Here is a 17,821-nt window from a genome sequence, read left to right as displayed (position 1 = left end):
TGTGGATTGTATTCTCTCAGAGTATCTTTTGTGGCCATGCAGATTGTATTCTCTCAGAGTATCTTTTGTGGCCATGCAGATTGTATTCTCATAGAGTATCTTATGTGGCCATGTGGCTTGTATTCTCTCAGAGTATCTTATGTGGCCATGTGGATTGTATTCTCATAGAGTATCTTATGTGGCCATGTGGATTGTATTCTCATAGAGTATCTTATGTGGCCATGTGGCTTGTATTCTCTCAGAGTATCTTTTGTGGCCATGTGGATTGTATTCTCATAGAGTATCTTATGTGGCCATGTGAATTATGTTGGGATTTCTTATAAGAACAAAGATCTAGCCTGCCAATCACTCCTTCCACTGAGGACTAATTACTAACTAATTGAGTTGCTTTTGTTAAGTGCTAACAGATAGTGCAAATATAGAAAGTGTATTTAAGTAGTACCAATGTAATCCCATGTACTATTCTATAGTTATATATTTTATTAATTCATTTATGAGAACAGCTTGCAGGGGATTGATTCCCTCTTTCCATCACATGGATTCTAGCGAATCAAACTCAATTCTTCAAGCTTTGTATAGATATCTTTAGCCACTGTGCCATCTGTCCAGTCCCTCTGGATTAACCTTTTTTTTTTTTTTAATTTACCCAAAACTGATTAGTCTTATAGTTACCCAAAATACTTAAACAACACTGTGAGAGAATTTCTTGTGCCTTTCCTTTTAATATTCTAGTGTGTATTTGTCCACATTCTTCAAGAAGCAAATATTAAAATGTGATTTGGTTTATGGGAAGTGCCTGTATTAGAGAAACATAGGAGGGAATTGGGAGATCAGCATGAAGTGGAAATAAATAATTAGGGGTACAAGGATCTTGAGTGGGTTCATTTAGCCTATCAGATAGTTCAAGAATCTTCAGTTGAGTCAGAGAAGAAGCTCATTTGGTAAAATGCTTGCCTTACAAGGGTGAGAGTGTTAGACCCACCATCACACCATTTTTTTTTTTTTTTGTAATTTGTTTAAATAAAACCAGGTGTGCTGGCAAGTGCTTGGCATGTGCTTAGCACTTTAGTGTGGGAGAGGCAGAGACAGATTGATCCCTGGAGCTGGCTGACGAGCCAGCCTGGGCTACCAGGTGAGCTCTAGGACAGTGAGAGACCTTGTCTCAAAAACAAGGGGTATGAATGGTTATTGAGGTATTATGACATCTGTGGTTGTATTTGACCTCCATATACATGAACACAGAAACACACACACATAGTCACACACATACATATACATAGACAGATACACATTCACACTTACACACAGAAACACACACACATACACACAACACACACACACAAACACTTGGTCATGTTTTTTTTTTGGAAACAACAGCAATATATATATATATATATATATATATATATATATATATATATATATATATATATATTATGACTGGATGCCACAATACTGAAATAGCATTCTTGGACGACGAGTGTATGAAATTCTCTGAATACATAAAAATTATATTCAGTGGATACATTGAAACCAGTTGTATGATCACCTACTGCCTTTCAGAACATCTTGGCAGCTAGGCGGCCACTCTTCTAAATAATCAGGAAACTCCTGGGCAAGTAAAAACTAGTTTTGAAGTATTTGCTAGCCAGCGAAGCACAGTGTAACCCCACTGGCTTCCTTCCGAATCAGTCTGCAGCATTCATCCGAAGAGAGACAGGATGCTAAAAATATGGATGAGCTAAATATGATTCTATGAACCACCTGTTTTGTCAAGTCCTCAAATTCCTTTCCAGTTCTCTTTCCAAGTTTTTTTTTTTTTTTAAATCTGAATTAATACCTCCTTGGGAGCCTTTTGGCACAACCATAATGTTATTTTTATTATTATTATTATTTAGCAAGAGGTCCCTTCCATTGGGATTGCCTATAGAAAAACTGATGAAAGTAATAATCCTTCATTGATAAATCTGTTTATCAATGAAATCGGTTTGGGGAACAGTCTTCACATAGTTGTGGGAGCTTGGTATTTTAAAATTGCATGGATTCCAAGGAATCCCTGTCCACTGTAGAGGTACTGTTCCTGGCAAGCTAGACCCGTACAGCTTTAGCTGATGGGCTGGTGAACTCTGGCAGAACTGTTCATTCTCTCGGGGGAGCACAGGCTATATCTCCTGAGTTTTATTGTAACCTTGAAATAGAAATACTTCATGCCAGTTTTGTAATCAAGAGAAAAGCAAAAGGATGTATAATGATTTTTAAAAGTTATTTCTTGGGGGACAGCGTGCAGTTCGCAGTGGTGCTGTAGGTAGGTGATCTTTAGCTAAGCTGCAGCCTGGCTCATGTCTATTTGCATCTTTCCCCAAGATACTATCGTATTTCTCCTCCTCAGCAGACTTTTTTTTTTTTTTTTTAAAGGCAGAAAAGGATTTCTCGTGGAGCAATGTGCTCAGATTTCAAAAACAATTTCTTTGTTACCTCTTATAGAATGGACAGAATTAGTTTTCTGGGTAACACAGAAATGCCGGAGTCTCAGAATACAGTGAAAAGTAAGTGATTTACAGTCAGGTTTTCAAATTTCACACTGGGAGAACTAATGAACCATGGGAGAGGCTATGTCGTTAGAAGAGTGTCCAACAAATAAAAACCCTGTAGAGCTTTGTCTTTTCTTAAAAATAGTATATTCTCAGTGCTTTATTGTGAGCACACCTAATGGAGTTTCAATTGTTTTACTTTGGCTGTGTTGGGGATTGAACCCATGCCCTCATGTTTGCTAAACAGCTATTTTCCTATTGAGCCATATTTCTAGCCCCCTCATTTTAAGTTATTAAAAATGTTAGGTCATTAAAAATGTATTCTGTTATATTAACATGCAATTCTAAGAGAACCTAAACACTTGACTTGTCAGCATGAGAGAAAAACCATGCATAGATATGTCAGAGAAGTCTACACACTGCCATAATTCAAGGATGTCCAATAAAGAGCTGAGCTAGTGGTTAAAATGAAGCATCATAACACAGGTGCTCTACCGTGACAGTCAAAAGATGTTCGTTTCTATGGCTATTCACTGGCTGCCATTCCTGGCAATGCCTTAAATGTCGGAAAGATAAAGAAAGCGACCACATTGATGGAGGACTAGTGACCTCGTCATGATTACCGTAAAGAGAGCTTCAGGTTTACAATCGCAGTGCATTCCAATGAGACTGAGGTGAATTACATATGAGTGTATGAATGATTTCTGACCCCTGTGTTGGAGTTGGCTGTGAACTTTGTGACAGATGCCCATGTGGACGCTTTTGCTCTATCTGGTCATAGAGAGGAATCTATCTCTATGTGCTCACCATCGTTTGATGGATTTCATATCCTAACGCAGAATGTCGCCCTAATTCGTGGTGTCTCCTTAGCTATACAATGATATTGTTTGGTCTTTCAAAGTTCTTGCTATGATTCATCAGTGACGCTCCTCTAGAGTTCATCTGAGTCTTTTTGGAACAGTGTGTCTTATCAGAACTGAAGTGTACCAGTCTGGCTAGACTGGCTGGTTAGCAGACCCCAGAGTTCCTCTGGTTTCTGCATCCCTAGATCTTGGATCACAGGCATCCATCACTGTGTCTGACTTCTTGCCTGGTTGCTGGGGGTGCAAGGATGGTCCTCCATGTTTGTATAGCAAGTACTTCACCAACTGTGTCATCTCCATAGTCCCTATCCTGGGTATATTTTTAAATGTATCATGAAGTTTCCCATTTTATTTTATTTTCCTTTTTCTTTTTTCCCTACACACCTATTTATTTATTTATTTTTATTGATTATTTTATTTATTGACATTTCAAATGTTACCCCCTTTCCAGTTTCCCCTCCGAAAGCCCTCTATCCCATTTCCTCCCCCCCTCCCCCCTGTATCTGTGAGGGTGCTCCCCCACCCATCTACTCACTCCTGCCTCACTGTACTAGCATCCCCCTATGCTGGGAATTGAGCCTCCACAGGAGTAAGGGTCTCCCCTCCCATTGATCAGATAAGGCCATCCTCTGCTACATATGCGGCTGTAGCCATGTGTCTCTCCATGTGTACTCTTTGGTTGACAGTTTAGTCCCTGGGAGCTCTGGGGAGAGGGGTCTGGTTATTTGATATTGTTGTTCTTCCTATGGGGTTGCAAACAAAGCAATCCTCTCAATTTTGATTCCAGGTTTTTTATGGTTTTATTTTTTTTAGGAGTTTACACCATCAATTCTTTGGTATTTATTCAGTGTGATGGATTCAGATGTATTCTTTCTACGTATCTGTGTTCTTGATGCAACACTGGTAATTAAATAGTGTGTCTTCCCATTGATTCAATGTGCTGCATGCGTGTGAAGGAGGGTCCTGTGTGACTTCTGATATGGGGACTAGAACATAGTGATCTGTCGCTATGCTTACTGAGGCCAAGATTTTAGATTCGATCATGGATATGGTAGTTAAATTTGGGATAATTCAATTTTGGTCGTACTGTGGGGGTCGAACCATCACGTTCTGGCAGTGGGCTTGGAATAAGACAAAAGAGAAAGTTTCATTCTTGAGTGCCCTCAAGTTTTATTTGTTAGTGATTTTAAGTTTGCTGTTGGATTCTAGATTTCAGACAGCAGGTCCTTCTTTGTAAAAAGTTTGCCCAACCTTTCATTTCTCATTTCTCATCAATGAGTCCTGAGTTCCCATCTCCAGACCCATCTTATCCAGCCCGACCTTCAGCTAAGTCTACTTTCCTCCCCTTGCCTTCCGTAGACCAAACCAAGCAGTGTAACATTTATAGAAAAATTCTAGGTATTCATTTTGAGAGCATCACTGTGCTTGTCTTTCATACCTGGAGCATCAGCTGTCTCAGACGAATGGGGACAGTACGTAGCCTTGTGACTTCATCCAGAAGAGTGTGGACAGAGGCATGAGCCACAGAGGGGAAACTTGTGTTCAGCTGACAGCGGTTAGTGAGTGGGTCTTCTCTTTTCTTCCTGTGAGCTCACTTCATGTCCCTGTCATGCTGAGGGTAGAACTCGGGGAAAAATGCACGCTAGGCAAGTGCTCCGCTTCTGAGCTAGAGTCCCAGTGCTGTGTGCGCGTGAGACCTTATCCGCTGGCGCAACGTGAGTCCCCCGCAGTGACTCTTGGTTAAGGTCGATGCTGTTCTTTCCATTCCAGATGGGGACATTCAAAGCGAACGACGGGGAGTATTTCTTAGAGCCAGTCCTGAGGGCCGATGGGAGTGAGCATGACGATGACCACAACAAGCCACATCTGATCTACAGACAGGAATTAAAGAGGAACTCCTTTGTGTGGCCTCACGGGCCTTGTGAAGTTTCAGGTAAACTCTGAAGGGAAACCATTCAGCTCAACGGTAATGCTACTTAAAGTCTGTATTGGCTATCATCTATATTTTTCTTTGACACAGTTGTATACACTATCTATTGCATATGAAGAATATATACATTATGTAATGGTTTCTGTGTCAGAACATCCATTATTAACAGTTTTAAGGATGTGTGCCGCTTTCATTAAAATTGTCTCTCTGTTGCACAGTAGTGCTTCTGAGTGTATTTTAGACACAAATGAACTATCCTTTGACCAAAATCTCTTCAAATTACCACTCCTGATTTCCATAGCCACTACAATACTTTTTACTTGTGTAAGTTCAACTGTTTGTTTATATCCTCATGAGATATGGCATCTCTTAAATGATATTTCTGAAAAAAAATTCTGTAAAGGATCCATTAGAAATTATGCATTTAAGGTACTTTTGTAGTAAATTAAAGTCCAAAATATTGAAGTTTATAGAATTTATAGTGGACTATCATAGGGCATTTTTATTTCAATCTACCAGTCACAGAATGGTGATTACATTGTTTTTCACAGCAGAATCTTGCTACCCGTCCCTCTTGGTTCCTCCTCACAGTGTTCTAACTCTCTTTAGTGGAAACATCATCTGTTGGTATCTATGACCACCACGTTGCTCAGCCTGCTTCTCAGATGTGTTTACTTTGGTATATGTCACAGCAGTTTGTCCATTTTCATGCTGAACGATATTTAATAGTTTGAGTATGTCATGGCACCTTTGCCCCTTTTGGGTCTTTTCAAGTTTTTAGAATGAGAAATAATTTTTCCCCATGTTCTTTGTCTGAGAGATTATCAAAGACAATCATACTCATCATATGGGATATATGAATATATATATATGACATATCAGATATATCATAGGATATATGATATATGCTATATATGATACACACATATATGTAAGTTTGTTTGTATATATATATATATATATATATATATATATATATATATATATATTTAGGCTGTTCTTTGATCTAATAATTTGTTAGAATTGTATTTCCATCTTCTTATAAAACTCAAACTGCTGAGTATTTACAGTGTATTAGGATCTAAGAATGATAAATTTCTTTGCAGGATAAATGTGTTGCTGCTAAAATATTTTACTTGTACTCTGTATAAAAGTTAGATTTGGGTTCATGCATGGCTCTTCATTTTTCACACGACAACATACAAAACCATAGAGGAAAGGCACCAGCAGTTAGCCCAAGAATACAAAGCCAAGACAAAGAGAGTGGGATTAGGGGGGCTGGAGAGATGGCTCAGAGGTTAAGAGCACTGGCTGCTCCTACAGAGGTCCTGAGTTCAATTCCCAGCAACATGGTGGCTCACAACCATCTCTAATAATGGAATCTAACGTCCTCTTCTGCAGAGCACTCATATGTATTAATATAAACCTTTAAACAAAAAAACCCACCAAATCTAAAAAAGAAAGAAAGAAAGAATGGGATTCTGAAGGATTTACTTGAAGTTGTAGGTGTCCGTAACTATGGTTCCCAATGCTGTGATGTAGTCTGTAGTGACAGGTGATGATGCACAGGCCTTTGAAGGTTTTCTCTGGGAATTTACTTCTTAATTAACCTTTGCTGTTAAAAGGCCGCCACTTGAAGGGCTCTCACGGCAACCAAGGCCTCACTTTAAATCTACTGACATAACAGATGCTTTTCTTATGCTTCTAATATGAGCATACGGGTTTCATTTTTATGCCTTCAAAGAGAACACAAACGGGTGTGCAGCTTCACAATGGGACGCTATAGAAGGCGGCTCACGCCCAATCTGACGGACTATTCATGAGCAGCCTGTTTAATGAATTGTGTAGCTTTGTAAGAAGAAAACCACCAAGAGCCGTTCTGAATGCACAATGTGTCACATGGTGATATGCAGACCTTCATATTCATGCCCAGCATTCATTCCTAGTGGAAGAGTGCTCTAAAGAGCTATGTTCTTTGCTTTCAAAGGTTTTTCATACAAAAGACATATGATAAAAATTATGAATGGAAAGCAACCAGAAAACTGGGACTTAGTTTTTTTTTGCCATATATGTTTCTGTACAATATTTATCAAAACATGATTTAATATCTAACTTCATAAATAGATTCCTCCTGTTTTAGTTCTAATTAACATATATATTTTAGTCATTAATAAATGCAATGAATTAGCGACCTAAAATATTAGCTACTAATTATTGTTTCATTATTAGAAGTGAAGAGTTGTGACTATAATTAATGAAGTGCTATAAAGTTTTTCTTCTCTTTTCCACCAATGTTCATAAATACTTGCAGTATGCTTCCTTATACCAACAGCTGGATCTTCAAGAGAATTCCTTAAAGGTGAGGGCTGTAGGATTTATATGTGATTCATCGGGATTAAGCTGAAGAGTGTCTTCCTTTTTTGAGTGGTTTTAACTAATCTCAACTCTATTCTTGATGAAACAGATTTAATTGTTTTCAAGGTCAGAGTTTACTATATGCCCTGAAGCCATACAAATGGATTTTGTTGGCTAATCCCTGTGATTGTGGATACCAGGATCTCACATATAAATATGGCTTAGGTACAGTCCCATGGATGAAGGGCATCTAGCAAGAAGAGACACAAGAGTGGGCAGATATCAATGAAAAAAAAAAATCCCGCAAATGCCACCAGCAGAATTAAACACAAATAAAACACAAAGGGGACAGAAACCTAGAAGCATTTGCAAAAATGAAATGAGAATTTGACGCTCCTCTATTTCTATTGTCTCCGGAGTCCTTAATACTACAACATAAGAATTGGTTAGCAATGGCCTGCAGATCAGAAGAAAAAACTAATCTTTGGAAATCCCACCGTGTATGAAGAGTAGCCCACTCACTGAGCTTGCTGGCTCTGGCTGGTTTATCTAGTCAGCTTGGCCCAGGGATCCAGTCTCTGCTTCCTGAGTGTAAGAACGTGGTTGCTACAAAGTTAATGTTTCTAGCTCATTGCCGGGAAGTCTGGCATCTCCTGGCCCATGTGAACTAGCTCTGGCTCCTGAGTTGATCTGTTGTCTGAGGAAGAGGAATTGTGGCTAAGACGCCTGTGACATTCTTAACACACCTGCTTTTCTGTTTTGTTCAGAACATTTTCTTGTCTTTGCTTTAGCTTCCTGTTCTGATATGTGTATTCAGTTATTCACTTAGCAACTTGGTTGATCTGGATGCTGTCCTTTCTCATACTCATGCATCCTTTCCCACAACACTCTCCCCTGCTGCCTTGCATTTTCTTTGTCTTGTTTTAGATATAATCAGTCATCCTTAAAAGATGTTTAACTTCAAATATTTTTCATCCACAGCAATGTAGTATTTTTTTTTTTCAAATTAAAACTATAATGACACTTTGCTCTAAACTTGAACTAGTTAAATGAATACCTGGGAGCTCTTGATACATAAAGATAAAATAATAGTGGCTCATTAATTTTTGTCTCTCATACTAACTGTGGCCTATAGAGACAGTGATATATATATATATATATATATATATATATATATATATATATATATATATATATATATTGCAAATCAATAGTTAACTCTATTTTCATTTATGTCTATTTGTTCTTTCATGGTTAGTGTACCTGCCAACATTTCTACAGGCTTACAATGTGGGATTTAGAATCCAAGAGATGACAAAATAGTTTACCAGTCAGTGTCCATCTGTCTTGAATTGTTTCTAAGCTTGAGTATGCCTTTATCATCTCACCTCTCAGCTTTACATTTTATATTCTCTCTTCTATAAAACAAAATGATAGGCTGTATTTCATTTTTCATATTCTTCCCATAACAGTTCTCATACAATAATATTGGGGTTAAATAGTTGGGGAATTGAGGCTGGAGAGATGGCTCAGCAGTTGAAAGCACTGACTGCTCTTCCAAAGGTCCTGAATTCAAATCCCAGCAACCACATGGTGGCTCACAACCATCTGTAATCGAATCTGATGCCCTCTTCTGGTGTGTCTGAAGACAGCTACAGTGTACTTATTTATAATAAACCTTTGGGCCAGAGCGAGCAGGGATTGAGCAAGCGGGGCCGACTGGAGCAAGCAGGGGTTTACCAGAGTGAGCAGAGATCCTAAAATTCAATTCCCAATAACCATATGAAGGCTCATGACCATCTGCACAGCTACAGTGTACTCATATACATAAAATAAATAAATAAATCTTAAACAATATTAAAAAAATAGTTGAGGAATTTTGGTATCAAAAGAACTTTTCTGTAGAAGACGCTTTGAAGCCTAGTATGGGATGCACCCAGCCTGGATGTATCAGTCACAGAAAGTCTGTTTGAGATAATAGTACATTATCTAAAGTACAAAAGTTGAATAATTTGTCTGGGAAAGAGGAAGAATGGAAAATATGTTATATGGAAGTGGAAGTGTATGCACACTGTAGTTGAGGTGTGCTTGGACCATCTAGCGCACTGAAAGGCAACAATAAAGGAAATATGGGACATCAGACGGAAGTGCGATACCATGCCATAAGGAAAGGAAGAACAAACTCAGTGTAATGTTTATGGAAGCCTTATTAAGAGATTTCATTATTATACCAACCAGCTGACTGGTAGTCCCTTTCCTGGGTAGTTCAACAGGGATCAACAAGAAGTTTCTAATTACTTGGCCATTTCTAATTCCTCTTGTTGAAGGTAATTATCTTAGTTATCTTTTTTATTACTGTGTGAGGCATTATGACCAAGGCAACATACAGAAGAAACAGTTTATTGAAGCTTATGTTTTTAGAGGGAGAGAAAGAGGGACAGGAACAGGGACAGGGACAGGGAGAAAGAGGGAGGGGGATGGTGGAAGGAGAGGGACAGAGAAAAAGAGAAAGGGGGGAGGGCAGGGGATGGGAGAGGGAGGAGAGGGAGAGAGACAGAGAGAAAGAGAGGGGGAGGGGAAGGGAGAGGAACAGAGAAAAAGAGAGTCAGAGGGGAGAGGGAGAGACAGGGACAGAGAGAAAGAAAGAGAGGGGGAGGGGAAGGGAGAAGGAGAAGGAGAGGGACAAAGAGAGGCTCAGAGAGAAAGAGGGGGGAGGAAGAGGGAGAGAGACAGAGACAGAGGCAGAGACAGAGGCAGAGACAGAGGCAGAGACTAACTGGCAATGAAACCTCAAAACCGTACCCAGCCATGCACCACTTCCAATAAGGCCACACGTCCTAGGCCTTCTCAAACAGTCCCACATGTATGTGCTTGTCTCCACTCCCTGTTTCCCTCACTGGTCACTTGTGCATCCTAACATCAGAATTGTCATATGTCTCAGACTATCAAAGCTCTGTTCTAGTTCATGGTGTATGGGAGGAGGCTGCTCAGGAGATTTCAGATTTTGGGGGTGGGGTGGGGTGCATCTCAATCCTAGAAATGGATATAGAAACTTTACAATTAGTTTGCTAAATCTAATTTTTACTTTTGGTTTTTCGAGACAGGGTTTCTCTGTATAGCCCTGGATGTCCTGGAACTCACTTTGTAGACCAAGCTGGCCTCGAACTCAGAAATCTGCCTGCCTCTGCCTCCCAAGTGCTAGGATTAAAGGCATGCGCCACCCCGCCCGGCTTAAATTTAATTTTTTTAAAAAAAAGGAAATGAAGAGATTTAGATTAGATTTTATTTTATCAGAATAAAATGGTTTGGTCAAATGATACTGCTTGTAAAGATTTGCTTTTAGAATGTGACTCTGTGTGTGTGTGTGTGTGTGTGTGTGTGTGTGTGTGTGTGTGTACATGAGTGCAGGTGCCCATGGAGGCTAGAAGATGGAGTCAGATTCCTTGGAGCGGGAGTTACAGGTGGTTGTAAGCCTCCAGACTTGGGTGCTGGGAACTGAACTCAGGGTCTTCTGTAAGAGAAGTATACACACTTAACCACGGAGCTGTCTTCTCAGGCCCAGTGAAGTGATGATATCATTAGGCCGTGTCTACTTGCCTATACATATGTTCTATTACATATTTATTCTTTAGTTTTCTAAATATTTTGTAGATTTTTCTTGTTATAATATTGTATATTTTTCCTTAGTTTTTTTCCTGGCTATTAGATGAATATATTGTTTACAATAACGTTTATAGTATTAAAAACTTGATAACTTTATAATTACATTTGTATTTGTTCCTTTTATACAACAATACATATCTCTCTCTTTTTTTTTTAACAATACAGATCTCTTGTTGACCTTTATGTTAGGCAAGTTTGCAACATTTAATTAATTTGCTTATTCTTTTAGGCTTATAAATAAATAACCAAGCAGTTCTATATATTACATTTTAATCGTTTAGTCTTTTATCTTCTCGGCTTATTTCATTAGTGACATTGCTAGACTAGTCCATAGGAATAATTGTAATGAAAATTCTTGTCTCATTACCAGTCATAAAATAGGAATGATTTTAACCTTTACAAATACATACATTGTCTTGTCTAGGTTTATCTTAGGTACCCTTTCCTGAGTAAAGATTTCCTCCTGAATTCATAGCTTATTTAAGTTACTGTGCCAGGTACTTGGTTTGCTAATGATTTCCAATATGAGTAGATGTCGAATTTCATCAAACTATTTACATGTAGCCCAAGGTAAACAGATGTTTTATCCTATCATTGATTGGCACAAGGCCCTTGGGTTTCATTTCCTCATGATTTCTTCTCTTCCCTTCCCCCAATCTCCCCCTCCCTCTCTTTCTTTCATTTTCTCTTTTTATTTCTTTCCCAGTAAAGAAAGGATTTATCAGGGGTAAGGAAAAACAGACACCAGGGCACACAGAAAGATCCTCCGCAAAGCAGGGTGACATGAACCCTAAGCTCCCACTTTGTTTTCTTAACAGCCCATTTGGTAGTGTTTTCTCAGACCCCGTGTGTCTACCTTCATGACTGGATTTGGTTTCTAATGGGTTCCTATTACATAGGAGAAGAACTATGCAGATGGGAGCTTATTTATGGGACTCAATGAACTTATGGCTCGTAGGGTGTGTGCTGTGAATGGACATTGTTCTGTTGTATACAATCGTTAGTCAGTTAGATTTACTCAACAGGTAATAGAGAGAATGACCTTGAAGACTTATGAATACATACATGCACATATGATTTATAAGCAAATGCATTTGTGAACTGAGAAAAATACAGAGTCACAAATATTTCAATTTTTAAGCAGGATTGGTGACATAGGCTACTCCATAGTCTGAACATAAGAAAAAAAAATAGCAAGTTCATGTCCAGACTGGGTTAGTTACAAAGTAGGATCAAGGCCAGACTGGGAAACCTGTTATAACTCTGTCCTAAGATGAAACAGGAGGGATGGGGACTCAGCACTATGATTCATGTCTAGTGTGTGAAGGGCACTGAACACAATTCAGCACTATGCTACACTACACTATATATTCTTTTAAAGAATACATAACTATGAGATCACTAATCAGCCATATACCTTGTTTTATAGCTTTATAGCTGGCTCCCAAAACACATAACTTAGTTGCCCATGTGCAGTGAGGAAAACCTGAATCTCTGGCTTTCTGCTACTTAAGCTTATGAGGCGTTATTCATGAAAAGGAAATAAAGATTCTAATTTTTGCCAACTAGAATTTGATACAAATTATTAATAAGATATCCTTAAAATTATTTTCTTATTCTTTTTTTCTAATTTTTAGTATTCTGAAAATAAGAATAGCTGGGCTTCTTTCTGTCCTACATTTGCATTTTTTAAAAAAAAATGTCAAAGCTTCTGTAAGGCAAAAGACACTGTCAACAAGACAAAAAGGCCACCAACAGATTGGCAAAGGATTTTTACCAATCCTAAATCAGATAGAGGACTAATATCCAATATATACAAAGAGCTCAGGAAGCTGGACCCCAGAAATTCAAATAACCCCATTAAAAATGGGGTACAGAGCTAAATAAAGAATTCTCAACTGAGGAATACCGAATGGCTNAGAAACACNTGAAAAAATGTTCAACATCCTTAGTCATCAGGGAAATGCAAATCAAAACAACCCTGAGATTCCATCTCACTCCAGTCAGAATGTCTAAGATTAAAAATTCAGGTGACAGCAGATGCTGGCAAGGTTGTGGAGAAAGAGGAACACTCTTCCATTGCTGGTGGGATTGCAAGCTTGTACAACCACTCTGGAAATCAGTCTGGCGGTACCTCAGAAAATTGGATACAGTACTACTGGAGGATTCAGCAATACCTCTCCTGGGCATAAACCCAGAAGGTGTTCCAACTGGTAATAAGGACATATGCTCCACTATGTTCATAGAAGCCTTATTTATAATAGCTAGAAGCTGGAAAGAACCCAGATGTCCCTCAATAGAGGAATGGATACAGAAACTGTGGTACATTTACACAATGGAGTACTACTCAGCTATTAAAAACAATGAATTTATGAAATTCTTGGGCAAGTGGATGTATCTGGAGGATATCATCCTTAGTGAGGTAACCCAAGCACAAAAGAAGTCACTAGATATGCACTCACTGAGAAGTGGATATTAGTCCAGAAACTTAGAATACCCAAGATACATTTTGCAAAACACAAGAAAACCAAGAAGGAAGACCATCGCGTGGATACTTCATTCCTCCTTAGAATAGGGAACAAAATACCCATGAAAGGATATAGGTACAGAGACAAAATTTAGAGCTAAGATGAAAGAATGGACTATTCAGAGACTACCCCACCCAGGGATCCATCCCATCATCAGCCACCAAACCCAGACACTATTGCATATGCCAGCAAGATTCTGCTGAAGGGAGCCTGATATAGCGGTCTCTTGTGAGGCTATGCCAGTGCCTGGCAAACACAGAAGTGGATGCTTACAGTCAGCTATTGGATGGAACACAGGGCCCCCAGTGGAGGAGGTAGAGAAAGTACCCAAGGAGCTGAAGGGGGCTGCAACCCTATAGGTGGAACAACAATATGAACTAACCAGTACCCCCAGAGCTCGTGTCTCTAGCTGCATATGTAGCAGAAGATGGCCTAGTCGACCATCATTGGGAAGAGAGACCCTTTGGTCTTGCAAACTTTATATGACCCAGCACAGGGGAATGCCAGGGCCAAGAAGTGGGAGTGGGTGGGTAGGGGAGCAGGGGCGAGGGAAGGGTATAGGGAACTTTCGGGATAGCATTTGAAATGTAAATAAAGAAAATATCTAATAAAATAAAATAATAAGTTAAAAAATGAATTACAAATAAAATTAATTTTTTTAAAAATGTTTTTTGCATTATTGCTGTAGCTAGGACATCTAACATTATATTAAGTAGGAATGGGAACAGCCTGTCTTATTCCTGATTTTAGTAGGAATGTATTTATTTATGTTATCACCATCTACATCATGAGTACTGCAGAGTTGTAATATGTGGTCTTTATTATGTTGGAACATGTTCTCTCCATCTCTGTTATCTCTAGAATCTTTATTATAAAGGCTTGTTGGATTCTATAAAGCTTTAGAAGCTCACTGGCTTTTTTACATCTATTGAGGTGACCATGTGATTTGTGTTCTTGAATTAGCCTATGTGATTTATTTTTTATATTGAACATTTCTGGGTCTCTGGAATGAAATAATATTTAAAAACATTACTTATGTATAACCATGTTTTCCTAAATGTATGTATGTGCACTACATGTGTTTCTGGTGTGACTGGAGTCCAGAAGTGGGCACCAGATCCCTTGAAACTGAAGTGACACATGGTTATGAGCTTGTGATATGGGTGTTGGGAACAGAACATGGGTTTTCTGCAAAAGCATTGTGTACTCTTGACCTCCAAGTCCTCTCCTCTAGCTCCCACCAAGTAGTTATTGGTGAAATTCGACATCTGTAATAAAACTTCTTAGTGTCGCTTAGGATGTTAACTGTGGATGTAAAAAAATTTCTTTAATCAAAGAAAGAGTGCTTCAGTATACTCTTGTAGGGCTGCTGGATAAAGTGACAGTAGTTGATTGGTCTCAAATCTTTCTCCTCCCAAGCTACCAAACTTAATATATATGTTGTAGCTCAACTCCATGTTTCTAGAGTGTGAGAAAGTTGCGACCCATATTTTCATAGGGATGACTAGATAGTTCTTTCTTTCAGTCTCCACTAAGTAATATTTTTTTTTTTCATGGTGACTTTGTTGCTAAATTTCACTCATTCCCTGTGGTACCACATATAGACATTAGCATAGTCATGCGATGTTGTATTCAGTTTGAAAGCCTATTCTGAGAAAACCTGAGTTCACATCTTTGTTATGGTATTCAGTTGCTGGCTATGAAAAGTTCCCTCAACTCCTGTCACATGTCTATGTGTTTTAAAAATTGTCCAGTAATAGTAACTGATCCAAGGTTGCAGGGAAGGCGGATGATGTAATCATTCTTTTATCTCACAAAGTCAAGTCCACACTCTTCTGTAAGTTTATTACCAGTAGATGAGGTTCCATGTAGTAATCTGTAACATTCTTCTAAATATGCACAAACTATAATTCATAACTCTTAAAGTATGTTCTTGGGTTGTTCAAGAATGAGAAAGCTTAGAGACTGATAGATTTTTGTGGTTCTATGCTATGCAACACCCTTGGTTTAAAAATGATGCCCCAGATCTCTAGTTTATTTTCTTTGTTATCATGGCCACCACACTTAACCTTTCTCTTCCTAATTTCCTTCATTAATAAAGTGGTTCTAATCATAGTGGCTATTTCATAGAGAGTTCTTGTTAATACTAAGGTTAACATGAGGCTTGACTATCATTTGATAAATAATCAATGCAGTAAACATTTGTAGTTATTATTCGTAGTATTAGTTTAATAACATGGAGACCTAAGACATATCATAGAACCAGAATACAGCTTAAACCATGAGGAAATATGGTAACATAATATCTGATATGGTCATATCTCACTTGAAAAAGTCCACAATTCTTTAAGCTTTGGTGCATTCAACAGTGATTTCAAATGCTGATACTCTAGATTAAACAATTTTATTTTATTCCCTGACTTAATGGTTCTGTGCTTTGGAGAATCGTGGAATAGTTTTCTTCTGGTCAAATACAGACTGCCTGTGCACAGATAGCAGCAGTGGGGTTGGTGCTGGGAATGTCTCAGGCAGTGTGGTTCTGTCTTCTAGCGGACACTGGTCTATACCTCATTCGTATTTTCCTAATGCTGAAGTTGCAGCCCACAACACTCTTCTGTCTTATTCCTCGAATCATCCCTGTCTTCCCCTTGCTTTGTCTTTCATCTCTCTCCTCTTTTATCTCTTCTTCATCTTCATCTTTTCACTCTTCTCCACGAGCATTTACTGAACTCATTGCCTAACGTTGTTCTCACTCCCTAGGGAATTCACAGCTTGGTGAGGTGATGTCACCTAGTAGTGTCCTCTTGAGAAGGACTTAGAATTTATCCCAATGGCAATCTCCCAGTGAGGACATACCTGCTTTTATCTTGAGTGAGAATGAAGTGGGAGAGTGTTTGTTTAGAAGTGGACTTAACCATGAATGGAGGCATGGGGAATCGAAGTGGCTAGACTGGAAGGCTATTCTAAAAATCTAATTTTGTAGTCTTCGTGCTGAGAATTCTAAGACACGGAATACCTTAATGAATTCAGGGGCATAATTGTTTTTCAAAAAAGGGCTGATTGCATTTTAATTTCAATCAATGAATAAAATAGTGTGCCGTTGAAGACAAGAGTAATGCAAGAAGCATTTGAAGGACAAATGATAAAGAAGAGGCGGCTAGAACCTGGGGAGGGGGGAGGGTACACATCCCAGTGGTTCTGTGCTGTGGTGACTCAGTTGTGGGGCGTAGGAAGCTATTGATGATATCTGTAGACACCAGAAGCTGAAAACTGGGGAAGAAAAACTCATGAGCATGAGGTAGCAGCTTGACATTCAAGTAGAAATCTCTAATCGCATTGTTGTATAATGATAACTTTGAGCAATGTACATTTTGTAGCTATTAATTGCAATATTGTTCTGTGGGCCGTTATCACTGGCATAAATTTTAAAGATTTTATATTCTAGTAAGATACTGGTGACCTTGTTGGGGTTCATCTAAATTGGTTTCATGCTGTAATATAGTTACTAAGAATAAAGGGCAAGAATCAGTTTTAGTCTTGACTTGATGGAACAGAAATAAAATGGGAAGCGTAGCAAAGAAGGGATGTCATGGAACTGGCTAACGTGGCCTGGTATTTTGAGACCGAGTCTCATGTAGCTCAGGCTGGTCTCAAATTTGGTATGTAACCGGGGATAGCCTTGAACTTCCGATATTTCTGCCCTGTCACCCAAGTACTGGTATTTCAGACATGTGCCACTACACTGGGTAGCAAATGTGCTTTGAGGGAGGGCTATTTATGGAAGGTATTTACTGAGGTCACTTTCTCATCATTAGCCGCAATGCTTAGGGATAAATACTGAGAAAAGGCAATGGAATGTAGCTTTTAGCTTGTGAAATATGAATACATATTATATGAAATATTAATACATTGTTCTGTTATTTTCCACCTTTGTATATTTCCTTTGGATTA

At 38.7% G+C, this 17,821-nt stretch overlaps 1 protein-coding gene across 3 annotated transcripts in view; it reads left to right on the top strand.

The window, feature by feature from the left end:
- Adamts20 (ADAM metallopeptidase with thrombospondin type 1 motif 20) overlaps positions 1-17,821 on the top strand; it is a 115,457-nt gene that overhangs the window by 4,831 nt on the left and 92,805 nt on the right. For all 3 annotated transcript variants that reach the window (XR_003845473.1, XM_021216448.2, XM_029548260.1), the window contains exon 3: positions 5,165-5,327. Coding sequence is in view for 2 of the 3 variants with exons in the window: in XM_021216448.2 (XP_021072107.1) it covers positions 5,165-5,327 (163 nt within the window). In the remaining variant the exon portion in view is untranslated. The remainder of the gene's footprint in view (positions 1-5,164; positions 5,328-17,821) is intronic.

This window comes from Mus pahari, chromosome 17 (genome assembly GCF_900095145.1).
Source record: "Mus pahari chromosome 17, PAHARI_EIJ_v1.1, whole genome shotgun sequence".
NCBI classification, from domain to species: Eukaryota; Metazoa; Chordata; class Mammalia; order Rodentia; family Muridae; genus Mus; species Mus pahari.
This window is presented reverse-complemented; position numbering and strand designations above follow the sequence as displayed.